The sequence below is a fragment of the Triticum urartu genome, chromosome 7A, assembly GCF_056163025.1.
Source record: "Triticum urartu cultivar PI428250 chromosome 7A, HENAU_Tu73, whole genome shotgun sequence".
NCBI classification, from domain to species: domain Eukaryota; kingdom Viridiplantae; phylum Streptophyta; class Magnoliopsida; order Poales; family Poaceae; genus Triticum; species Triticum urartu.
Window position 1 is genome coordinate 73,213,026 of NC_141879.1, and position 10,081 is coordinate 73,223,106.

The following is a 10,081-nucleotide window of genomic DNA, read 5'->3' on the forward strand; positions in this document are numbered from 1 at the left end:
TAAAACAATATAGACAACTTTGAAATAATCAATACAAACAGTACAATCTTCATCTTTGAAAAGGTGTGGCTTACAATCTTTTTAGTTGCCCTTATTTTTTAAACTGTCCAAATCACGACATCATGCAGTATTATAGTACCAAGACTAGTTCCAGCACCAGCAATGCTAAGTTGAGCTGCATGATCTTCACTGTTGCAGCGTCAATCCTTCGGGCAGTCGTGTCCAGCGCAATGGCATGGCTCCGCATATTGCAAACCCACCACATGAACAAAATAAGAAGATAATGAACACCAGCCAGAGACCAAAGATAAATCCTGCAGCCAGCCCAAGATAGAAATACTTCGCCTCGTCTTGATGCTCCTCAATATCACCTCTAGTTACATCAGGCTCCCAGCAGTTCCTGGAAAGAGGAGGTCCACAGAGATGGTTGTTGCCGATATACGACAATGCTGGGTCGATGAGTGACTGCAGCTGATTCCCCGAGGGTATTCTTCCTGAAAGGTTATTATATGACAGGTTCAACTTGCTTAACATCGTGATGTCCGAGAGACCGGAAGGGATGTCGCCAGATAGTTCATTGAATGACAGGTCAAGAGATTCCAATGACTGGAGCGAACCGATCTTCTCTGGGATCCTGCCGGACAACTGATTATGGGAGATGTTCAGGTTATTCATTCTAACCAGGGAAGTCAATTCATCTGGAATCTCCCCGACCAAACTGTTGCAGGACAAGTCCAGGCCAACTATATAAACGATGTTGCTGGTGTAATCAAGGTCTTGGCCTTTCATTACCACTGCTAAGCTGTCATCATATTTTGGTGAATCATTCGTGTCAGGGTTTGCTGGCCTTTCATAACTCCACACTAAGGGGTTCCAAAGTGTTTGGTCCTCCTGTATCATTGCTTTTAAGTTGACCAACGCATGAGGTATGGATCCTGATATTCGGTTATCTGCAAGGTCCACATACTGTAGGTGTTCAAGCTGTGTGAGCTGACCTGGAATAGAGCCAGAGAATTTATTCTGCCGCAACCGGAGGTAGGACAAATCTGGCAATTTATTTGCTAACCATGTCGGCAACTCTCCGGCAAAGTTGTTGTGCGCAAGATCAAGAAGAACCAACTTTGAACAGCTCTCCAAAAATGAAGGAAATTCACCAGACAAGTTGTTTTCATACAGGACTAGAGCTCTAATGGATCTATTCAGTTCTTTTGTTTCTTCTGAACAGACAGGGAGGTGTCCTGCTAGGAGGTTCTTTGCTAAATCCAGTACCAATAATGACTGCAGCTGACAAATATATGTTGGAATCGTGCCATTGATACTGTTCTCAGAAAGCAACAACTCTTCAACAAACGGAGCTCCAAAGTTTCGTGGCAGTGGCCCTGATAAAGAGTTTCTGGAAATGTCCAATTCTGCCAATTGCCTTGGCAACAGTGGTAGAATACCAGTGAGGTTGTTGGAGTTCATATCAACTATCACTGCTGAAGACATAAACTCAAGAGTCCTTGGCAACCTGCCACTGATTTGGTTAAAAGAGATGTTCAAATATTGAACATTTGAAACCACACTCCAAAACCAATCCGGAAGGTTATCAACTATGCCTGCATCTGAAATGTCAAGATAAACAACACCCTTCTGCCCTTTTAGCCACAGAGGAAAATGAGGTCCCATTTTGCAGCGTGGGAAATATGCCCGGCGCAATTTAAAAGGGGGAATCCAATTTGAGCTGATCTTCAGGTGTAGGGAGTTGTAAGACAAGTCCAATTCCTCCAAATTCACTAAAGAGTCAAGATGTTCCTCTGATATAGAACCGTTGAAATAGTTGCCGTCTAGATACAAAAGTTTGAGATTGACGAGCATGCCAATTTCTGAAGGTACTGATCCTTCAAGCCTATTGGAGGAGAGTTGAAGAGTGCTCAAATCAGTCCACTGATTTATCCACCTTGGAATTTCCCCGGTGACATTCGTGCAAGACATATCTAACAACTCCATCTTACTCCATGCACAGTGAGGCAACCCCTCCAAAAATTGTGAAATGTCTTGATTGATCAGATTTGACCACAGTGTTAGCACTCTCAAATTGCACAGGTTTCCCAGTACTTCGGGCTTTATACTGGTGAGATGATTGCCTCCAAGACGAAGTACCTCAAGCGAAGTCATATTTCCCATCGCATCTGGAAATGCTTCAGCAATTTCATTATTTGTAAGGTCAAGATGCCTGATGGTGCCAACATCCCAGAACCAGTAGGTTGGATTGATGGTATGAAACCCAGTATCACTTAGATCAAGCATCTTAAGTGATGTGAGGTTAGAACGCACCATAGGTGTCTGTGGAAAAACAAGTCCACAACGACGGAGCCGAAGGACTCTTAGATTATATAGCATGTTAACCACTTGAACCCAATTGCCAATGGCACTAAGATTCACACTGGTCATGTCGAGAAACCTTAGCAAAGAGAGACGCAACAACCATGAGATATCCTCGATGTGCAACATCATGCCATAAGAATTAAGATTCCAGTTGTTGTTGAGGTCAAGATATAGCAATCTGGACAAGTTACCAAGTTGAGGAGGCACTTTACCATGAAAATCCATGCAGGAGAGGTTGAGATATCTCAAGCTTTGGAGGGAGCCCAAGAATCTGGGTATGGGCACATCCACTCCACCGAGATAGTTTCCACTCAGGTCTAGATACTCCAAATGATGCAAAGCAACTAAGGAAGAACTTATGTTCCCACGCATCCCATGAGAATTTTCACTGTACCAGTTACGATAGATATCGTCAAAGAAGAGATCGTTGCGGACGTCAAGCTTGACGACATGGCCTGTCCTGTTGCTGCACCTGACACCACTCCACTGGCAGCAATCTTGGCCATTCCAAGAGGAAAATAGGTTCTGTGGATCGCTTCTGATGCCAGCTCTGAAAGACAGCAGTGCATCCCTCTCATCTGTGATGCACCCACCGTTGTTGGTTTCTTGTGCATAGACAAGAGAGGTAGTCGTGGTGGATAGAATAAGCACAAGGCAAAGGGCTGCAGCTGCATCCATGGAGGATACCGGAGCTGTGAAAGTCGCCATTATTTTTGTTTTACTAAGCCAATTTTGGTACTCTGAGGACGTATAGCAATCTGAAGCTCTGGCCTTGGTATAGTCTGTTATCAGAAGAAAATCGGCCGCAAGCTGACAAAGGAGTCAAGAAGGCACCTATCAGAGAGAGAAAAACGTGCCACTGTAACGATGGCAACAGCAAACAGGTTGCTTGTGTTGACTTGCAGCTAGATTGTGCTGAATGAAGGCCCCACGAGGCAACAACCGAAGACTAGTGTGACAGATTACCAATCAAAAAACACTTGATTCTAGTAACAAGCAAGCACTTCTCTGTTGGAATAGTTAAATGCTAATAAGTGACAATTCTATAAAGTTATAGTCCCTCCGTTCCATAATATAGTGCACATAGATTTTTTGAAAAGTCAAACCTTACAAATTTTGACCAAGTTTGTGGAGAAAAACATTTACATCTAGAGTGACAAACATATATCATTAGATTCATCATAAGACATAGTTTCATATTTTATATATTTGGTATTGTAGATAGAAATAGTTTTCTCCATAAACTCGGTCAAAGTTGGCAAAGTCTGAACAGAAACTTGGTCAAAGTTTAAACAGAGGGAGTACTACTTTCCCTGAACTGTGATGGGATAACTATATATAGACTGGAATAGTTAAATGCTAACAAGTGACGGTTCTATATATATGACATCTGAGCTGCAAAACCCACCATTATTTTTGTTTTACCAAGTCAACTTTGGTACTGTTTAACAATATAAAGCTCTGGCCCTGATATAATCTGTTATCAGAAGAGAATTGGCCGCAAGCTGGCAAACGAGTCAACGAAGGCACCTATCAGATAGAGAAAAATGTGTCACTGTCTGAAGTCATGACGGCAACAGCCAACAGGTTACTGTGTTGATTTGCAGCTAAACTGTGCTGAATGAACGCCCTACGAGGCTATGACCGAAGACTTGTGTAACAGATTAGCAATCAATAAACACTTGATTCTAGTAGCAGGCCGGCACTTCACTGCTGGAATAGTTCTACTTATTGATAATTATATATAGACTGGAATAGTTAATTGCTAATAAGTGGCGGTTCTATATAGATATGCGCAACAGTACAGAACATGACATCAGATGAATCAAAATTTACTGAACTCCATCAATCGAATTCAGTATGAAATTCTATATGATAGTAATGAACAAAAACTGTAAGCAGGAGGAAGTGGAGCAATGTCACCTGAGATTGATCCTTGTAACAAACTATGAAATTTTAATTTCAAACTGTGGTGGCAGCACAAATCACCTTATTACCTGTCCGAGTTAGAGTAAAGTTATTTATTGTTCGCCTGACTTGAGAGGCAAATATCTTAGTAAAGAATATGAGCACAGCAGGACCTACTTTCAATAATCTAACAGAGATAAGAGTTCACAGAAACAACAGAACTGACAGCAGGTTCACTGAAGCATTAACTGTAAGTGATCGGATACTGCTCTGTACACTAATCTGATGACTGCAGATACATTTTACTCTCAAAATTATTACAAATCATTACAATGCAACTGCCAAAAGGCATGAATAAAAAGCAGCAAGCAACACAAAAAATGATGAAGGTCAAATATTACGTAACCAAAACTAGGACATAAATGTTCTAATAACCAATTCCAACTTCTTCTACTTAATATTTGGTACCGCAAATACATGACAAATACTGGTAATACACTGGAAGCTCCAGGCCTCTAACACGTACACACACACACACACACACACACACACACACACTCTCTCTCTCTCTCTCTTCTTTGCAATACTACTCGCGTAGTGTAATAAATAATAACTGAAACTATCACCTGGGTGTCTCTATACCTATTCCAGACATGTGGGGCCCTGTTGAGAACGTGCTCGATGATGGAGGATCAAGAAGCACTGCAGGTGAGGAGAACTTGACCAGACACTCTGCTTTGCCATGGTCAAGCACCAGTTTCTCCCTCCATGCGCTTCGCAGAGCCTTTAGCTTGTCAGCCACCTGGGTCATGGAAGGTCTCTCTTCCCCCATGGTGCTCAAGCACATCCTCGTCAGTTCGGCGATTTCTCCCAGCAGCATCTCCAAGCCGACACCAACTATGCTCACATCCAGGATGCCTTCAAGGCTACCATCCTTCATCGCGAGCAGGAAGGACGATGCAAGGCTCTTGCCTTCCTTGGGGCCACCGTGGTAGATCGCCTTCTTGCCCGTGATCAGCTCCAGCAGCACAACGCCAAAGCTGTAAACATCGCTCTTCTCCGTGAGTTGCCTCTCCAGAAGGTACTCAGGGTCCAGGTAACCCATGGTGCCCTGCACCAATGTCATGAACTGAACCTCATCCTTGGGGAGCATCCTTGACGCCCCAAAGTCGGTCACTTTGGCCATGTAGTTGTCATCCAGGAGAATGTTCATCGACTTGACATCTCCGTGTACTATGGGGCGGTTCATGGACAGATGCAAATATGACAGTGCTTCAGCGGATTCTTGAGCGACCCTGAGACGGGTATCCAGAGAGGGAGGTGGACTCCCATAGTTCCGATGGATGAACTGAAAGAGAGTGCCATTCGGGATGAATTCATAGACCAGTATGGGGACTTCCACCTCTAAGCAGCACCCTAGAAGCCTGACCACATTCCGGTGGTTGGTCTGTGAAAGTATAATAATCTCCTGCACAAATTCGTCAGTTTCGGCCATGTTCATGATCTTTGAGCGTTTCACGGCTACTTCCCTGTTATCCTTAAGAATGCCCTTGTAGGCAGTGCCGTGACCCCCCTTGCCCACTTCTCTGCTCTCGTCAAAATCATTTGTAGCCTTCTTGAGATCCTCCTGTGTGAATATCTTCAACGTATCGACTTGTTTTGACATAATTTGATGGTACAATATCTGACCACCATTCTGATGGAAGAATCTTTCCTTCTCTTTTGCCAGCTTCTTTTTCTGATACTCGGCCCATAGAGCAAAGATACAAACCATGAGGAAGATGATGCTAGCAGATATGCCTGAAAATAATGATGGATAATTACCATCAGTTCAACTAGTGGAATTGCCCACAATTGACTAAAACAATTGCAACATGTTGTCCCATACACCCCATTTGCTTCGCTAGATGACATGCATACAGATTGTATTGGACTTGTATGACCGCGTAAAAAGTGCAAAAATGCTTTCTGTTTACATTGAAGCAGCACGTGCGCAGCTAGTGTGCAAAATAATTTGATTGCTAATAATCCTTTACCTAAGATTATCTTCAGGGTTTTGTTTGAGTCAGCTCGAACGCAGGGTATGCTCTTTGGATCATCACTTCTGAATCCTGATGGGCACAAACAGTTGTAGCTCCCCACGGTGTTCATGCAATTACCTTTGCAAGGATACAATGACTGGTTTGGAGGTACACACTCATTGATGTCTGTCATTTCAAGGAAGTGAGGAGAATGTCGTGATGAATCAACAGAATATTGCATTCCATAAACAATAAAGCTGAAATAAAAGGAGAGTGCAGGTTGATTCTGCGAGATACATATACGTACCTTGGCACCCTCCTTGTAGGTAGGGATTGCCCTCATAGGCCTTGAGAGCAGTTGCAGCGGTAACCAGGGCCATTGGACACATCAATACATTCACTATTCATGGCTTGACAGGCATACTGTGATCCCATCTTGGTGGCTTCTGAACAGCTTGCATTACCAACAACCCAATCGAGTACCAAAGGAACCCCATCTGTATGTGTACTTGCGAACCTTGTAGAGTTAACATAGGAACGATCAAACTTGAACCAGTCCTTCTCAGAAACGAATGAGTAGCTGCAGGAACTGAAAGACTGGATGGTAGAGTTGTAAAACTCTGGTACTGGTAAGGATAAGGTGACTAATGAGCTGACATTTCCTGAAACAGGGGCCTGGCAGCAACCCAAGCCAGAGCACTCTGAACCATCTTCGATACTACTTGCATCAATGCAGAATGAAAAGCATGTGTCGGCGGTGGGGTACTCAATCTGCTTCTTGCTCTTAGTGAGTCCGACAACCATTGCAAGCATAGCACACCCAATTGATGTCAACTTGTTCTTGGTGTTGGAAAGCTTATGAAAAGGATCAAGCATTAAGGCGTCGAAACCAGTGCTATTGGTGCCGTTGGTATAGTTGCATTGCGATGATATGTGTGGGTTCTGAACACGAACCTCACCAAGAGTAAGACTGATCTCCAGTACCCTAACTTCGGTTGAGGCCAGATATGCCCCGGTCTCATTGCATGTGGCACTAAAGGGTTCTTGGAAGCAGCCTTTTCCTGTGCCGAATGGGTACGGAATGCTGACATTGCCACACTTTTTTGGGCAGCCAGGTCGTGCCATGCTGACACTCCCGGAGGTCCCAGACCCATAAGCGTTAGTACTATGTTGTAGGGCTAGGGTGGCGGCGACAAGTAGCAAGAGCTTCTGACCTGTAGGCAACAACCAAGACATGTATCATGTACATATCAATCTATATAAGAGCTGGATACATGTTCTAAGAATCGTATGAAGAAAATAAATGTATTGCCTGTCTTTGATAGTAAACATGAATTCTGAATGTCTCTCTTGGTTATTCTCTGATTTCAAGTCCTTTTCACCATACAAGAAATGAAGATAGGTCGAAAAACCATGCCAAAATAAACATCACGCTGGGGTAGAAACAAAACGAAGTCGCGACTCGGTATTCACTCCAGGCTCCATGTTTTCTCTCTGTTATCATTCTAGAGATTGTTAGGAAGGTACAACGTCTAATCCAAAGCAAGATTTGCTATAGCTTGTTTCCTTTGGGGTTGTAATGTGCAGCTCAAGTACACACTGCGACACGCAGTTTTCAGTGATTTATACTGGATGCCTTTGCTGTCTGTTGTTACAGCACCACCTTTCATGTTTTTGTTCTGTTTAGTGTTTACATCCTGAAGCAAATAATATTGGAAATAAACCTCCTACATAACTGAGGAACGCTCGAATCCTCATTCGCCACCGATCCGAACACAACAGCCTTATTTCTTCCATGCCACCACTTGGTGAAATTGATGTCACACATCATGCCACAACCCAACCATTAGGCGCACAAAAAAAACCGTTTTTGCCCCTGATTTCACGTCTAAAGGGGTGGATTCAAAATTAACTCTGCGCTTCAGTATGTACTTTGCCATCTGCTCCAGAAAAGAGTAGACAATTTCGAATAGAAGGAGATATACCGTCCAGATAATAGACACAAAAAAGTCTTCTTCTACTGGAGTATAATTTCACCGCTGGCACCACATCAACGAGACAGGCAGCGAACTGCGTCGTACGGCTAGGGTTCCGCATACCTTACAGGGGCAGGTAGCCACCACGGAGGAGGTCGGCGGCCGCGGGTGGTGTTGGGAGTCGAATCCCACGTGGTGGCGGCGCCGGCTTGAGGAACCAGGACCGCCGGCCGCGAGAACCCGCCGCAGGCGGACGAGGACCAAAAGGTGCCGCGATGGTTGGTGGTGTTGCAGGTGGAACCGGCCTTTCCATCGGCGACAGGCATCTCGCCGGCCATGGCGTGCCGGGAGGCGGGGATTTGCTCCGGCAGGAGAAGGCAGGTCGGAATCGATAGGTGGGGGACTTGGCTGCGGGTGCGGGGCTGTATTGTAATTTCAGAAATCGGAAGAGCTGGCTGATAAAGGGATCATTTTCTCATGCATTTCTACTATTTTTATTGAAGATGGAGAATATGTGCTACAGAGTTAGATTATCTCTACGTATTTGTAGTGTTAAAAACGCTTTTATATTATGAAACGAAGGGAGTAATTCTCTTTTTTAGAGCGAATGCGCTTGCCCTATGTCGGGGGTTTGGTGCGACATATGCCAACGGATGGCTTATTATGGTGGGGGCGAGTAGAACGTCGCCGGTGCCTGAAAACGGGATGGGGCGAAGATATGCACGCCGACGAATCTTATCCAGCTTCGGGGCTCTCCGGGGAGATAATACCCCTACTGCTGCTCTGTGGGGTCTTCGCATGATCACTATGGTCAAGTGTTTACACGGTTGCTCCTTGAGCTATGTATGGTGGTAGGAGAGGGCAAGGCTGGCTCTTTCCCTCTATCTGGTGAGGTATATAACTACTGAGATCCAACTCTTTGCATGGGTGCCCTGGGGGGTTTATATAGGCCTACCCCCAGGGGTACAATGGTAATGTGACTGGGCGCGGGCCCAGCCGTCAGTGTCTCCGACCTCCGACTTCTCCGCCGACTGCTGGGGCCCGCCGACTGGTCTGGTACGGAGCCGACAGGCCGCGTCCGCCGCGGGTGGGTCTTGCCGGCTGGTGATTACTGTAGCCGTGCTCCTGATGATACAAGCTTGGTCATGGGGTCATGGCAACAGCCCATCGCCTGGCGGGCGATCACTGTGGCCACTCCCCATCTCTTCTTGATTAATGGCGCATGGGCCCGGGGGAGGGCTCGGCCGACTCCCTCGGGCCGACTCCCGTTGGGTCCGACTGGCGGTGCTCCCGCCGTCTCCCGAGGTCTCGCTGGCTGGTGGGCCCTGCTGCCTCCAGGCCATACAAACAAGCCGTCGTGGGCGCAGGACCAGGTACAGTGGTGTTGATGTCAGGGCCGGCTGGACAACAGTGCCACGCCGCGGGGAGATCTTCCCAAGTACGGCGCGCTGTAGCCATGCCTGCCCTTGGTAAGGGGCGGGGAGTGGGCTTCATTGTAGCCACGCCCCTGCCCCATCCCCCTCGATGAGGTCACGGTTTGTTGGAGTCGCCGGCCGACTCCTCAAAGCCGGCTTCTCTGGAAGTCGTCCCTGGGACTCGGCCGTGAGCAGGCAGTCGGTCGCCTTGCCCTAGACTCCCCAGGAGGCGGCTCTTCGCCCTGTGGTCTTGAGGGGCGCAGCCTGCCCCGATGTCTTGAAAGGTCGTGGGGCTCAGATTGGCCTACCCATGGCCCATTACCCCGACAGTAGTCCCCGAAGCTGGTGAGGCGCCGCGGACGATCGGCCGAGAAGCCTCAGCAGTTTCTCTTTC

The 10,081-nt window shown here is 46.3% G+C and overlaps 1 protein-coding gene and 1 pseudogene across 3 annotated transcripts; both read right to left on the bottom strand.

Annotated features, from left to right (window-relative positions):
* LOC125519736 (receptor-like protein EIX2) lies at positions 1-4,534 on the bottom strand. Of its 2 annotated transcripts, XM_048684484.2 has the most exons (3): positions 4,291-4,534; positions 3,776-3,897; positions 1-3,177 (listed from the first exon to the last, which is right to left on the bottom strand). In XM_048684484.2, the coding sequence occupies exons 2-3, from the start codon at positions 3,776-3,778 to the stop codon at positions 187-189; spliced, it is 2,994 nt and encodes a 997-aa protein (XP_048540441.2). In that variant the 5' UTR covers positions 3,779-3,897; positions 4,291-4,534; the 3' UTR covers positions 1-186. The 2 variants fall into 2 exon arrangements, with proteins under 2 accessions (XP_048540441.2, XP_087390453.1); XM_087534327.1 differs by having other exon boundaries at positions 1-4,534.
* Positions 4,535-4,656: 122 nt separating this feature from the next.
* On the bottom strand, positions 4,657-8,370 carry LOC125519737 (wall-associated receptor kinase 2-like; annotated as a pseudogene). Its single transcript, XR_015610211.1, has 3 exons — positions 6,604-8,370; positions 6,312-6,482; positions 4,657-6,075 (listed from the first exon to the last, which is right to left on the bottom strand). The product of XR_015610211.1 is annotated as a wall-associated receptor kinase 2-like (transcript).
* Positions 8,371-10,081: the final 1,711 nt, after the last annotated feature.